This window comes from Sarcophilus harrisii, chromosome 3, assembly GCF_902635505.1.
Source record: "Sarcophilus harrisii chromosome 3, mSarHar1.11, whole genome shotgun sequence".
Classification (NCBI taxonomy): Eukaryota; Metazoa; Chordata; class Mammalia; order Dasyuromorphia; family Dasyuridae; genus Sarcophilus; species Sarcophilus harrisii.
The window spans coordinates 542,868,017-542,884,017 of NC_045428.1; the positions used below are offsets into that span (position 1 = coordinate 542,868,017).

Genomic DNA, 16,001 nt, shown 5'->3' on the forward strand with positions numbered 1-16,001 from the left:
CTCACAAGAACGTTTGGAGGTGGTTACTATTAATTATACTCATTTTACAGATGAGAAAACTCTTATCAGAGGTTGATACTTGCCCTGCGGCAGCAAACAGCCTTCCTGATTTCCAAGTCCTGGCTCTATCCACTGTACTGTATTCCTGCCTCTTTAAAGAGCTATAGAAACCATCAATCAACAAGCATTTATTGAGCACCAACTATGTGCCAGACATAGCAGAAGCCCCTGGGGATACAGAGATATGAGTCATTAAAATTGTAACCCTGTCATGTTATATTTTAAGAAATCTAACATATGGGGAGGGGGAGTCAAGGAGGTTAGAATTAGGATGTTTCTAATAGAGACATCTTCCTGATAGTCATTTGATGTATGAACTCTGCCCGTGGCACTCAGTTTCCTCATCAGTAAAATGGTGAAAAATGATGCTTGCCCAGAGCTGACATTAGGGAAAGGGCTCTGTATGTTTCAAACACTCTAGCAAGAGTGGTTTTTATTTATTTATTTATTTTTGCCATCATTCTGATCCCCAGAAAAGGCAGAAGATTCAAGTTATTCTTCAAGCTGTGGCAGGAGGCCAGGCCTTGGAAAAAGTGGGGGACGCTGTGTGTGCTGGGGAGTGGGAGAGGTTGTGTGATCACTTTCACTGGGCTCCATTCCACAGCAGAGGCAGTAGGAGAGGACCACCATTCTCCAGAGATCCTGCCAGATGTGTGTTTAGCACCCATGCCCTTTGAAGAGAGAAAAGGTTTTGGGGGCAAAAAGAGGAAGCCTCCCCACCTCAAAAATAACTGCTACAGTTTCATCACACTTTTATTGCAGAAGCAAGGAAGGAGAGAGAGGATGGATGATTCCCCCTTCCCCTTCACTCCCCCGGCCCCAATGAAGTCCCTGTGTCTTTTTCTCCTCCTCACGGCCATACTCCCATCCTGCCCCCACCCCAAGCCTCAGACAGATGAGGACAGCAAAGGGTCATGTCAGGCCTCTGCTGAGATGGCCTGGGTGGAAGACCCTCTGGGAGGATGAAGAAAATCAGGGTTTTGAGGCTCTCGGCCCTGGCTTTGGGGTGGGCAGGAGTGGTCTCGAGTTTAAGGACTTTGGTTAGAGACTTGGGGGTTAGGATTTCAGGCAGGGCGGGAGGCCCTTAGTGAGGATCTCGGGTTCCATTGTCTCCAAGAGTTAGAAGGGTCCAAGCTCTACCTGAGCAGAAAGATTGCTCTACAACATCCTGAACAAATGGTCGTCCGGCCTCTCCTTGAATACCTCCAGCAACAGGGAGCTCACTACATCCTGAACTGGGATTGGGGAGCTGTGGGAATGGGGGCATCCTGAGTTTGGGATGGGACAGCCAAGGGGACATTTGGGTTTATAGTAGACCCCAGTTTTGAGGTGGGAGTATCCTGGGAGGTCCCCAGCCGGGGAGGCTCCTTCAGAGATCAGCTTGGCTGCATCCTTGGCAGATAACTTGATCTCCATCAGGTATGAATCCCTGGCCCACGAGGGAGGTTGAGCAGCGGGCACAGGAGAAGCAGCTGTGGTGCCAGTGCCGATCTTCAAATGACACATACTTGCCCCCACCAAGTCCTGTTTGGGGCAGGGGAAATGGAAAAGGTGAGGTCGGATCCCCCAATACCCTCCTCCCCTTCCCGGAAGGCTTCCCCCACTCCTCCAGCTACAATGTCACGGGTCCCCATTATGGGTCAGGGAAAGGTCCCCAACCTGCCCCTACCACCACAACCCTTCTCCCTGACAGCTCCAACCCCCACCTGTAATGGGCCGCTTGCAGCTGCTACATTTCGGTGCATAGAGCTCCCCAAAGCAAGTCACGCAATAGGGGTCGTCATCCCGGGATGTGAACTGTTGGCCGGCCAGGGGAGTTTGGCAGCCGGTGCAGACCAGGCACTCTCGGTGCCAGGGTTGATCACGATAAGTCACTCCTCCTTGTGTCAGCGTCTGGTGGGACAGGGACATGGTCAGGGGGCATGACGCCAAGGGTGAAGGGACTTGGGAGACAGCAGTTTGGGGTAGCAAAGGGGGGCGGGAGTGAGCGTGGTCTCAAGGAGAGGGGCGCTCCTTTCCATCGTTCTCCAGTTCTCCTTGGAAGACAGGGCAACACCTTGGGAAGCTGACACAGGAAGGAGCTGGACATTTTAGAGATACAACCCCTAATCAAGAGCCCTGACCAAGCCTTCCACAACCGCATGTCCTCCCCCATCTCTCCCCATCTCACCTTGCTGCAGCGGGCACAGCGAGGGGCAAATTTGTTTTCGTAGCAGGGCACGCAGTAGTGAGCGCCCTTGTCGGGCACAAAGGAGCGGGAGCCCAGGGGCTGCTCACAGCCGCTGCAGAGGAAGCAGTGTTCGTGCCAGGTCTGACCCCCGTACTCTAGCTTCCGAGACCCTAGTTGAGAGGGACATGGGGTCAAAGGGTGGAAAGGCACAACCCTTCCCCCTGCAAGCCCAACACAGCCCCCATGCCCATCCTCCCCACTCAGGGACCCGTACCAGGCATGACGGTCTCCCCACAGGCCGAGCACTGGGAGGAGAAGGCGCTGCAGTAGCACTCGTTACACAAGAGTTCATTGTCCTGGCAAGTAAAAGGCTCGTCCGCTAGGGACCTCTCGCAGCGGCAGCAGCGGAAGCAGCCTTCGTGATAGTGACGATCCTCATAGAACAGCTCCTGGGGGGGACACCGGGTTAGGGTCACCCCAGCCCCCCAATCTCAGGGCCGTGTGGTCTCTGGGCAGAACCTCCATTCCCGCCCGCCTCCCCTTTCCCATTTCTCAGAGAAAGAACCTAAGCATAGAGACCAGTGCCAGCATGGCAGCTGCACCCTGCTCACCCGAGAGTCGTGCCCAATGAGCTCCTTGCACTCGGCGCATGTGTTGGCGAAGGTGCCATCATAGCAGGGGACGCAGTGGGGGCCACCCTCTGCCTGGATATATTTCCGGCCATACAGGGACTCCCCGCACTTGGCACAGTCGAAGGCCTCGCTCATGGTGGTGACGAGGGCCCTGAGGGGGAGATCAGAACAAGTTAGGGGTTTCGTGTCCAGGGAGGCAGGTGACCAGGTGTGAAGGGAACAGAGAAAGTCAGAGGGAGGAACTCGGATCCCACAGCCCTACTCAGTGAAATAAGAAAGAGCGGCTTCAGATGGGCTAGAATGGGGTAGGCAAGGGGGACAGTCATCATGGGTACTACATACTATAATCAGGCTGGCGCATTTATTTATTATTTGTAATTCTCATTTTATAATATTATATTAATATATAATCATTTTGATATATATTATTATATACTCAAGAAGGTGGGCTACCAGGTGTAAAGGGAACAGAGAAAGTCAGAAGGAGGAAGTTAAATTCCTCAGCCCTACTCAATAAAATAAGAAGATCGGCATCAGGTGAGCTAGAATGGGATAGGCAAAGGGAATAGTCATCATGGATATTACAATCAAGCTGATGCATTTATTTATTTGTAATTCTTCTTATTATATCAATATATAATTATCATGTAATATTATATATTATTATAATAGCCTGAGGAGATAGATGTTACCAGGTGCAAAGGGAACAGAAAAAATCAGGAGGAATTTGAATCCCTCAGACCTACTCAGTAAAATATGAAAGATCAGCATCAGGTGGGCCTGAGGGGGTAAGCAAAGGGGATAGTTATCATGGGTACCACAATCAGGATGGCGCAATAAGAAATATGGGTTGGTTTTTTTTTTTTTTTTAACCTAATCTTTCTTAGACACACAGATAGTTAATACCAGAAACATTTCACTCTCTTTGGCCTGAAGCTATTTGTCATATGGTATGTCAAAGCCCCAAGAGCCACAATTTTCAAAACTTGCCTAATCTTTTCTCAACTCTTGGGCTAAACCGGGGAATTTAGTTCATCCCAAGCAGCGGAGGCAGAAGTCAGAGACAGCCCTAGAAGGGGTAAGCCAGATGTGACTGAATTGTATTGAGGAAAGAACAGAGGAGAATTTGCCTTTGATGTCTTATCTCGGGGCTGAGTGGCTGAAGGCTGGCGAGAGGCCTTGGGGGATTGTGGACAAACATAGCCGGTGTGTGGAGGGTTCCCCATCTTCTGTGGATACATACCCCACTCTGAATCTCCAGGGGAGAAGGGTCAGGTCAGGGACAGGAAGAAGAGACTGCTTCCTAATTTGGGTCCTAGCTGAGCCTGATGGAGGGATGAACCCCCTCCCCCACCAGTGACTCACTTCCTGTCCTAGCTCTGAGAAGTTCCTTCCACTAACCACCCCCCTCACTACTTCCCCCACCCCAAGCTTTCCTTCCCTGATCTGGGTAAGGGGGCAAAGTGACCGTCAGGCTTCCTCTCTTCCCCATCTTAATAACTGTTGAGTTTCACCTTGAAAAATTCTACCCCTTTCCCAAGTACTCAGAGAGCGCCAAGGAGACCTTATTTTGGGAGCAAACTGTGATTCAGGAGCCCAGAATTGTGGACAGAGCAGGGAGAGACTTCAGTCTGGGGTTAGAAGCCAGGATGGTGTCAGAGAGAACAGGGGTCAGAGATAAGGAGAAAGGGAAGCACTCTGGTGTATGGAAAGTCTGTTGCATTTGAAGTCTGAAGTTTGGGGTTCAAATCCCAGCTCTCATACTACTTGTTTGACTTTGGGTCTCATTCACATTCAAGCCCTTGATTTCCTCATCAGTTAACTATTTTTATATAATGCTTTAAAGTTTTCAAAGGGGGAAGTTTTAGTTTCCAAGTTTTTTCCAGTGCTAAATCTATGATTAATCAACAAGCATTTATTGAGAAACTACTATGTCCCAGGGATCATGCTAGGTGCTGGGGATCTGAAGCCCAACTATGGAACTCCCTGCCCTTCAGGCACTTACATTGTAGGTGTAAAGACAACATACACATACATAAATATAATAACATCTTTTCCAAAACCTTTCCCAAAGAGGCTATAGTTAATACAACTTTAAAAGCCAAGTGGATTTTTGTACAAATTGCTGTTGTAATTGTGTTGAGAGGATTCAGTGATGGTTTCAAAGAAGTTAAAAGACAGAGGATGGAGAGGTTCTCTTTCTTGATAGTATTGTTTAAATTATTGTTTTTCAAAAAGGATTATAAGATTTTTTGAGAGAGGATTTTATTTGAGATCTTGAGTGAACTAAACGATGGAACTGTGTTTCCAGAAGAAATAATCTGCAGTTACATTAATGATTGCAAGTGACTATGACTGTGTTCTTTCTAACAGATAAAATGTTTTTATTTAATCTTATGAAATTAAGAAACTTAATATGTAAATATATATAACTATGATTCAGAAAAGATTTGATGAACTGAGGTTTAAACTTGAACTTAGTTTTACTGATAGCTATATTAAATGTTATTAATGAGTAAATAAATACACTCCTAGATTACCTTAGAGCTTGGGGTAAAGTACTACTTAAGTAGCAGGCTGAGGGGTGACCTATAAGTGAGCATTGGCCTTATATAATCCAGCTAATAATAATATACAAAGTAAGTGGAAAGGAATTTTTGGAGGGATGACACTAGCAGCTGGGCACTTCAGGGGTAGGTGATGAGGGAGATATACTAGCTCCTCATGGTCCATCCCCAGGGGAAAAAAAAAAAAAAAAAGAGAGATGGCAAAAGTTGCTTCCCCTCACCTCTGTTCCCCTATTAGAGCCCTATCATTTTACTGTATATTTATTTTGTATATATCTTGAGTTTACCCATTTGCAAACATATTGTATTGCTCTACTGGGCTTTTTAACCTCTGTGTCATGGATCCTTTTTTTCCAATCACATTTTTAAAATGTATAAAAACATAGAAATAAAAAGAAAGCAATTATATTACAATATGCTTATTGTAATCCAAATATACTTCAAGAAATATGCTCAGTGATGGTAGGGGTTAAGAAGCCCTGTTCTAGTGTAATGTAAACTCCCTGAGGGCCAGGGTATTTAATTTTCTTCTCTCCCTCCCCAGCCCTTAGCCAAGTGCCTGGCAGACATTTAATTAATGCTTGTTGATTGACTGGTTGAAGGTGGGAGGAGGCAGCAGTTGGCAGAATGAAGCTGAAAGGTGAGAATTCAGTGTAGGAAGGTTCCTAGGACTTGAGGAGGAACAGTTAGGGTTCCAGAAGCCCTTTCTCCTAAGCCTGCCTCTTTCCCTTCCATTCCCCAGGCCTCCAGCCACTCAAATCCATTTGTTTTCCCACAGCATGAACTGGCAGGCTTGGTGTCAAACATATGCAGCATCTGTGGGGAGCACAGATGGCCAGATGTCAAAATTCACTAGCAAATGGAAAGAAACAAAGAAAAAAAAAAAAGATGGGTACAAAAAGGGAGGAGGCTTGTGTTGTACAGTATCTCTCAGACAGGTCACTACTACCTGTACCTCCGCCATGACTGATCTTATTTGGCTTCTCCTCAGACTTTAGCATTGACTAACCTGTGGTTTAAGAGAACGTAAGGTCATTCTGACCCTCCCCCTGGCTCTGTAGTAAATGGTTCCCTCTCTGCCTTTTCCTGGTTTTCTGAAGGGGACATATAAAGAAGAATTTGCACTTGGAGGCAGGAAAGCAGAGATGGAATTTTATGGTGGAATTTGGCTCCAGGAGGAGTGTGAATTCCAATTCTGCCACTCAGCCCTGATCACAAAGTTATATGACTTTGAATAAGTCATTCTATTTCACTGATCCTCAGTTTTCTTATCTGTAAAATAGGGGTAGTAATAACCTGCTCTGCCTTTCTCATAGTTGTCAAGAAAAAAGGAGTTTTTGAACGTTAAAATGCCACATAAAATGTGAGCTACAATTATCTTATCTTCCTACATCTAAATCCTACTTCCCTTTGGCTCTCAGCTGGGCTAGGGGGGGAGGGAAGGAGGGAGGGAGGCGGAAGGAGGGGAGCCCTAGGAGCTGTTGCTGCAGACACCCGGCCCCCAAACCTCAGACAGTTTCCATTTTCTCAGGAACAAAGCGTGTTTGTGGGGTGAGGTCATCAGCGCAGCTGCCTGTGCAGCAGGCGCAGGAGCTGGAGTCTGTGGGACTGGGGGCTGGGGAGAAGGGGGGTCCCAGGTTACCCTAACCCTCTTCTCAGCAGCTCCTAAGACAGAAGTCCCATAGACAGAGATCAGTCTCCTTGCCCTTAGCCTCAAATCTGGCCTCCTTGGGGCACCTGGAACCCAGCCTGGGCTGAGACAGAGAAAGGTAACCGAGTGGGACAGGAAGGGGCTGGAAAAAGGAGGAGGAGAAGATGGGAAGGCTCTGTAGCAGAAGCAGAGAAAAGCCGGGGAAGTTAAAGGGACAGAGACCAGAACATCTGATTCCACTGGAAAAAAGTAGCCAGGCTAGCCAGCTGCCCTTCACACCTCTCCCCATCCCTCCTCATGTTACCTTCAGGCCTCCCCTTACATTAATCCACCCTGCTCCCCAACACAAGTTTCGTTACTCAATTGGTCTTCCTGCCTCACCTCCGTTTCCCCTTCAGTTCCCTTCATTTTATCCTTTGTACCTCTCTGCCCCCCTTACTATCACACTTCCCTAAATGCTGTCCCTTCTTCCTCCCCACAGACTCTCCTGTTCCCTTCCCCTCCCACATTTGGAAGAGCTGGGGAGAGGGAGCTGCAGGCAAGAGACCAGATCTTCCCCAAGATCTTCTGTTCTAACTTTGAGGAAGCCTTAATGGAGGACTCCTCCCCGATAAACCTCACTCTGATGAGCTGAGCTCAGTCCAGGTTGGTTGGGATTATCTCGTTTCCCTCCACCTCATATAAGCCCATGGGAGTTGGACTAAGTGCCCTAGAGAGTTCTTTCCCTGAAACAGTGAGGATCAATGGATTTAGGGGAAAGAAACCAGATAAAGAGCTGAGGTTCCTTTGGGGATCTGTCATTCCTGGGGAACTGAGACTCCCTGTCAGATTACCCTGACCACAGTGATCCTTTCCAGGGACATTCCTTTTCTGGGACTCAGGAGTTCAGATCAGTTCCTTGGGCCATGGTGGTTTGGGGAGGAGCTATCAGAAATGAGTTGTTGGCTCCTGTTCCTCTAGGGTGTATAATATGATATAGGAAATCAGTGCTTACCTGACTAAAGTCTCTAAGAGCAGACAATACGGGACTCTATTAGGATCCCTGAACGTATTCCTGAGGGGACTATTTCTCTGTGACTCAGCTTCCCCTTCTGTACAGAGGGGAAGACCCCTCTGGGAAAGGGTCTGTGCAGAATTGAGAAAGCTCTGGAGAAAATAAGTTCCTGTTTTCCAGAATCTTCCTCCCTTCTAGCCTGGACACCTCTATCTCCCCATTCTTTCCCCTCCATTCCACCCCCCCACCCCCAGCCCATGCTTCCTTTGGCTCAGCATCTGAAGCTCTGCTTGGCCATTCAACACTATTTGTAAGAGTGGCCAGTGCAGGTGGGGAGTGTGGTAGGACATCCATCTGGGAGTGTTCAGGACCCTTTCCTTCCTCTCTGGCCTGGCTTCCAGCTCTTGAGACAAGGGGTTTCCCCTCCGTAGTTGAGGAGAGGAGGAAATCAGAGAAGAATAATACTAGTTGACATTCATAAAACACTTAGCATAGATTATCTTATTAAATCCTCACAACCCTTTGAAGTAGCAACTACAGACATTATTCTTAGCTGCCCGTGGCAGAACTTAAACCAACATCAGATTCTGGACCAATACTCCGTACACTACAAAGTCCATCTGGTCTTCCTGTAGTAGCCAAGCCTTCTGGGTGAGATGGAGAGACTCTCAAAGTCACTCTCTTTTTTCTTCCTCCTTTTTTACCCCATTCCCACCACTTTATACCCTCTATCTGCTTTTGTTGTACTTTCTGCCCCTCAACTTTAGGTGCTGGCCAGATAGGGGTTGAGGGCAAGAAGTCACTAGGATGCAGTTTTAGTGTATTTGATTCCCTCTTCTTCCAGAGTACCAGAGCTACAAGCAAAAGAATACCACCTCTTTGAGATTTACACTGAGCCATTTAGTCTATTCTTAACTCCTGGAAGTCTGTTTGCATGGCCAGGGGCAGCACCCTATGCTATTGATTCCCTATGCCTAGGAGTGGGCAGGTTTTGAGTTTCCCCAGTGCAGTGTTGGTGGGTAACAAAGATTAAAGAATCTCCATCCCCTCCTAGGCTTTAGTCCAAGACTGAGACTCTTCCAAGAGGGAGTATCTTCTGTGTGCTCTCCCTTCTTAAATTTCTTATAGCACTGGGTCTAACTCTTTGCTCCTATCACTTTCTCTCTAGGAGGAGGTTTAGTTTTGTTCCCATTGAGTCGGGTCCTCCACAGCAGAGTCTAAGTCCTGGTCAGGTTAGAGCAGTGGCTCTAGAAATTGTCATCTTGGTATTCTTGAAATGGAACATAGTGCCTTGCACTCATTTGGTAATAAATATTTGGTGAATTGAATTGAACAGAATTATTGTATTCTATGAAAGTGAATTGGATTTAAGGGGAGGGAAGGCAGTGCAAAATCACTAGCCTCACTTTCTCCTCCGGAGCCATCTGGGTCCTGTGACCAGATGGACATCAGGAAGACTGAAGATGGCCCTGGATGAAGTGGGAGACCTTAGCCTTTTTAACTTAAGATCCTTAACAGATCTCTGATTGTGGCAATCCCCACTGAGTGATCAAGTCTAGGTAAGAAATGGCACCCTGGATAGAGTACTAGTCCAGAAGTCAAAAAGACAAGTTCAAATCTGATTTCAGACATGTCATAGCTGTGTGATCCCATGTAAATCACTTCACCCCGTTTGCCTCAATTTCCTCATCTGTAAAACGAGTTAGAGAATTTCAGAGGTTTCAAAGAATTGGACCATGAAGGTGAGCAAGTTCATTTTAAAATTGTTGTACTCTATAGCCAAATAACGGAGGCCCTCTCTAAGGGCAAAAATGTGGTGAGGGCTCTTGGGTCAGCCTGTCCAGCAGGAGAGTCAAGTGGAAACCCAGGTTTCCCCCCAGATTCAGGCTGCTTAGCTCCAGTTGAAAAAAATACTCTAAGAATCCCAGACTTCAGGGTTACCCAGACACCTTCTTTCTGATAACACCTGGTGAATCGCCTCTGAGTCCCACAGGAATCATGGGTTGCTAAGAGGCTGCCAATACTGAATTCTCAGGGGAGAAGAGAGATTCGGAAATGCTCAGAGACCATTAACAGGGTTAGGGGCTAAGTTCCCCGTGGGGGTGGAGGTGGGTCAGACACTCCCAGTTCCCTAAAGGTTCATGCCAATCAAGTTTCCCACTATGCCCACTAAGTACGCTGTTTGGAAGGGCATACAAATGTGAGGAGATTCATCTCCCCACTGGCTACAGAAACCTGCCCTGCCCCCCACCCCCCAGCTGTGACTACAACTACAACCTTCTCTCTCTGCCCTCCTCCCCCTTTCCTCCCCTTCCTCAGATTCCTGGGGATGGTGGGTTTGTTGACAGAATACTCAAGGGGAGAAATTTAACTCTCTTCCTCCCTTCCTCTCTCCCCCCTCCTTTCTCCCTCCCTGTCTCCTACCAGCTGCCTGGCACCAAACCTAAATTCTCTTCCCCCCTCCCCCAACATGGGGGCCTGGAAGGCCAATGCTGCTTGAAAAAGGAAAAGGCTTGGGAAGGGGACGGCAGGGAAGCTCCCCTGGGCTCCGGGATGGGCAGTTCATTCAGTCTTTCTCCCCTGGGGCTGAGACTCCGGGACGGAGATTTGAATCGGAAGATCAAAGTTTGGGGCTAGCCAGGTATGTCTGAGTCTCTGTTTCTCTTTCCCTGATGCCTCCTCCATCTTTGTCTCTTAAATGTTGTGTCTCAGTCTCTGGGTGTCTCCGAGTTTCTGTCTTTTCCTTCTCCGACTTGGCTCCCCACAACAATCCCACACCCAGCGGGACAGCGGGAGCCTCCCCCCCCCCTCCCCGGCCTCCCTTCCCTCGTCCCCCCAGGGAGAGCCTGGCCAGGATCAGAAACGAACCGGCCGGTTCCCAGCGGGAAGGCACAGACAGCGGCCGTTGGGGAAGGGCGGGGAAGGGGAGATGTCAGTGGGGTTTCGGCAGCGGGGAGCTCACTCCCATCCCCGGCCGCGACCGTGCAGCTCGGCTCAGCGCGGTCTCCCGGGCTCTGGGGGCGCTCGGAAGCTGGAACCCTGGGCAAGCGGGCAGGCAAGCAAGCCGGGGACAGGCGGAGAAACCGCTGCCGTTAACCCTTTGTGTACCTACCAGCCGAGAACTCTTCGGCGCCCCCCGCGCCCCACACTCCCGCCACACCTTCCCGTCCCAGCAGGAGGGGACTGACTCTCCCGGGACGTGGGGCTGCGGGGCAAATTCAAAGGTCGAGTCTAGCCAGGAGGTTTAATAGGGTGGAGGAGGGGGCGCAGCCGCAGCGAGGGCAGGGTGCGGGGTGCGGGGGACAGGGTCCCGGTCGGCCGGTTCTGCCCGCCGCCGTGCGCGGGGCGGTGGCTCTTACCTGGGAGGCCGGGGCCGGACTCGCGGCTCAAGCGACTCCTGTCCGAGACTGTGTGGGCGACTCTGAGCACAACGTCCCTAACCCCTCCCGGAGGAAGTGAGGGCGGGAGCCCGCCCAGCCCAGCCCGGACCCCGCCCCCGGCCCCCCTCCCCCCAACTCAGCCCAGTGCCTCTCGGACCCACCCCCCTCCTTGTTGCTCTCTCCCCACAACCTGGGACCCCGCCTCCTCCACCGGATTACCCTCCCCGAGCCCCCTTCCCCAAGCCCGGCCTATCTATACCTGTCCTTCTGTGGCCCTGAGCCTCAGCCAAGGGCCTGGCACATAGTAGGCATTTTGAATTGAAAGCCTTCCTGAGGCCCTTCGGAGACCCTTCCTCTGACCCCTGTGGGTAACAACCAGGAGATATTATCAGGTAAGGGTCGGGCTTCACATTTAATTTCGAATTTTCTTAATCTAGCCCAATCCTTCGTTTTGAGAAACTGAGGCCCAGAGGGTATAAACGCCTTGCTTAAATCACCTAGACAGAAGGGCTAGGGTTTGAACCCTAGCCTCCTGGATTTAGAGCTGGTAGGGACTTTTATATGGCACCTGTATGAAGAGTCCATTAAGAGGCCAAACTCCTCATTTTTTAAATGAACTGAGACCCAGAGAGATTTGCCCAGAATCACACAAGTGACAAAAGTGTCAAAACTAGGATCTGAAAGGCAGAAAATAGAATTCCAGATCCTGCTCGTTTTCTACTATCCCAGGTCGTCTGACTCACCCATTATCCACTGATCTCTTCCCTTTTCTGTAGTGGAATCTTTCTACTCCAAGAATCTGAATATGGCTTCAAGGAATTCCTATCTGTGCTTGGAGTGGAAGTGTCTTTTGTCCCTGAGATCCCTAGCCCAGTATGATTACTGAGTACAAATTAGAATCCACCACTGGAATGGGAGGAACTCAATTGGGGGTAGCTTAGCTGTAGCCAAGGCAGGGGCAGGATAGGGCATGTTGGTGTCTCAGGTCATAGAATCGTTAGATTTAAGGTTGGAAGGTTATTTAAAGAACAACTAGTTATAGTACCATAGACCTAGAGCTGGAGGGACCTTTGAGGTCATCGATTGTAATTTCCTTAATGTACATGAGGGGAACCTGAGGCCTGGAAACTTGTTTAAAATCATCTCTAGGAGGGAGGGAATTTGAACCCAGGCCTTTAACTGCAGTCAATGGCTTCCCACTGTATCAGGGTATTTCAGAGCTTTCCCATTTTACAGGGGGAAAAAAAAGCAAAACAAAACAGGTTGAGAGAACAAGTGTATTCCCCCAAAGTTACATGGGTAATGTGTCATTCTCCCTAGGTGACTTGAGAGGTGTGTGTGTGTGTGGGGGGGGCATACTCCTGTTACTCATAGTGGTGACAGCAAGGAGGAAGATTCTTGTAAATGGATTTGTGACCTTCCAGAGTTCTTTATTTAAAAGTTCTCAGTGGCTTGAGAGAGAGAAAAAGAGAGAGAGTATGTGTGGGGAGGTGGGAGAATAGTAGAAGGAAGACGAGAGACAGAGACACACAGAGACAGAGACAGAGACACAGAGAAAGAGATAGAGACGAGAGAGACAGAGACACAGAGAGAGACAGAGACACAGAGACACAGAGACACAGAGAGAGAGAGAGAGAGAGAGAGAGAGAGTGTTTGTGTGTGTGTGTGTGTGTACTTAGGGAGGTGGGGGAATATTAGAAGGGAGACGCCTCTTTCTCCAACCTACCCTCAGGCCCCATCCCTGACACCAAAAATATCCTGACTCTACTGCCTCTGTTTCCCCAGTGTCCAGAAATAGTCTTGACCTTTGGGGCTCTGGGGAGAGCCTGATGATCCTTGATCCCTTGATCCCAGTACTTTTAGAAAAGCAAGAGAGAAAGGCCAGTGGCTGGGGGTGGGGGTGGTAGAGCTTTTTTTGCTCTGACCTACTCTTGTGCCATAGGAGGCTGGGTGACTGCCTGCCTGCTGCCAGTGACACCCTGTCCCCTCCAATGCTTTGATACACCCCCACCAAGGGACGATGGGGCTTGTCACCAGAAATAAATAGCCCCTGAGTGATTGAGGGAGGGAAGGAGGGGGAGGTGAGGAGGCTCTGCTGGGGCTGTTTGCAAAATAAAGAGACAACAAACTGATCCTGGAAATAACCTTCCAGATAAACTGGCTCCAGGGACAATTAAGAACAGAAATTCAAATCCCAGGAGAGCCTCTTGGGCCCCCCTAGCTCCCCCCTCATGCAGTTTCCTTTCCATGCTGAGGCTCTTGGCCTCTAATTCTGCTTCTTTTCTTGAGACCCAAGGGGTTCAGATCAGTGCTAAATTTATTCTTTGCCCTGTGGTGAAGGAAAGCCTGGCCTGTGAATCTTTTCATGTGGTTGTGGGACAGATCCTTTCCAGTGTCTGTGCCCCAATTTCTCATCTGTAAAATGAAGGGGTTGGCCTAGATGTTCCAAGTTCCCTTTCAACTGGAATGATCTGTGAGGAGGCATCCATACTGGAGTCCTGGAGGTCTGAGCCTTTGGCCACTGATTTGTGGTCTGGCCTACTGGGGAGAGCCTGACCACTTAGAGGGAGAGGATTCTGTCCTGGGAAGGGGAGGGAACCCTGGGCAAAAGGGAAGCACCGAGGATTGGAATGGATTCCAGGAGCCTGGCCCTTGTAAGGAAGAAAGTAACAGAGAAGAAACTAAGGGTTCACGGCTGAACGAAGGAGGTTGAAATCTTTGTCTTTCTCCATCCCTTGTTAAGTTAGGATTCTATTGTTGCAGGGCTGGGGACCTAGGGAATGGAATGGCAGGAAAGAATGAGATTCAGACAACATTAGAACTGGGAGAACCTTAGACCACAGAGAGCCATAGAATGTGAGAGTGGTAAGGAACATTAGACAATAGAATGGGAGGGCAGCTCAAAGACCATGTAGTGCCATCACTCATTTTGCAGATAGAGAAATTGAGGTCTCGTTTGTTACAGAGTTAGAACTCGGGACTTCTGACTTATGATGGTAGACTTCAAGCTGGAAAGGGCCTTACAGGCCATCCCATTTAACTGCCTAACAGATGGGGAAACTGAGGTTAAATGACTTGTTTAAGGTCACATAGGTAATAATAGTGGTGGAAATATAAGTCATTCCACTGCACCAGGCTAGGTAGTACACTATGACATGCACTTATCATGCCAAAAGCTCTGTGCTCTGAATTGGGGGAGCCCACCAATAAAAAAAAAAATTGGTCCCTGACCTCTAAGAGCTTATAATCAGGTAGGGTAAGACAAGACCTGTACTCAAATAACCACAATACAGAATAGAACATGTAAGAGATGTAACTAAGTAACAAGAGAGTTAGCAGGAGGCAGAGATCACTTTCAGTTAGCAAAGATAGCCAGGAAGCTCTGGGTCTTAAGTATGGGTAGGTTTTAGGATTAGGAATTTAAGTGGACTCTGGAGACGGAGGGTAATCACCTAATTTTGGAGTCAGTTAATAAATATTATATTAAGCACCTACTATTTGCTTAGCATTAGGGATAACAGTCCCTGCCTCCAAGGACAGAACAGTCTACTGGGGGAGATAACAAGCAAACAATGATGTACAAACAAGTTCTAGAGTGGATAAATGGTAGCTAATCAACAGAGCTAAGGCACTAGCTTTAAGGGGGATTGGGAAAAACTTCCTGGGGGGGCGGATTTTGGCTGGGACATGAAGGAAACCAGAGAAACCCAGAGGCACAGATGAAATGGGAGAGAATTCCAGGTGAGAAAAAGTGGGCTGCAGGCAGGATTTGGCTAAGATCACAAAAACAGTGAACCGCCAGGCTGGGATTCAGAAGCAGGTAATTCACTTTTCATTTCACTTGGCCATACTGCCCAGCTAGAGTAGGCTCTGGAGCGGGCTGCAAATTTGGTCGTATCTTTTTGCCCCCCCTCCTCGGTCCATGATCCTCACCTGTCCCATCTCAGGCTTCTTGGACTGTGGGAATATGCTACCAGGAGACTTGGTCGGGCTTAGACTCCTTGGACTTTCTGTTCTTTCCTTTCCCCTACCCTAGAGGCTTCATGAAACAGGTGCATGGGCAAGCAGGCAGACAGGCAGCTGCCCCTGAGCCACCCCTGGCAGTGCGGGGATGGGAGAAGAGGGGGTAGTGGGAGGAGGAGTAATGTGCACTAGGGGTTAGGAGGGGTCGGTTCCAGCATATGCATACTCTCTGTCCAGCCTGGACTCGGCTCCACCGAATAGAAAGGAGCTTGCTTGCTCTGTGGCAGTGTGACACAGAATGTCAGGGGTGGGAGGGCTCTTAGAACTCAGAATGTTAGGGCTGAGAAGAGCCTTAGAACACTGTATCAGAACTGGGAGGGTTCTCAGAATACAAAATTATCAGGGCTGGAAGGGATCTTAGAATACAGAATATCAGGGCTGGGAAGGTTCTTAGAACTCAGAATGTCAGGGCTGGAAGGGATCTTAGAACACAGAATATCAGGGCTGGGAAGGTTCTTAGAACACAGGATCAGAACTGGGAGGGTTCTCAGAATACAGAATTATCAGGACCAGGAGGAATCTTA

At 48.8% G+C, this 16,001-nt stretch overlaps 1 protein-coding gene across 1 annotated transcript; it reads right to left on the reverse strand.

Annotated features, from left to right (window-relative positions):
- Positions 1–226: 226 nt before the first annotated feature.
- Positions 227–11,537, reverse strand: FHL3 (four and a half LIM domains 3). The gene is made up of 6 exons (XM_031962186.1): positions 11,434–11,537; positions 2,842–3,013; positions 2,505–2,679; positions 2,231–2,400; positions 1,767–1,953; positions 227–1,584 (listed from the first exon to the last, which is right to left on the reverse strand). The coding sequence occupies exons 2-6, from the start codon at positions 2,995–2,997 to the stop codon at positions 1,430–1,432; spliced, it is 843 nt and encodes a 280-aa protein (XP_031818046.1). The 5' UTR covers positions 2,998–3,013; positions 11,434–11,537; the 3' UTR covers positions 227–1,429.
- Positions 11,538–16,001: the final 4,464 nt, after the last annotated feature.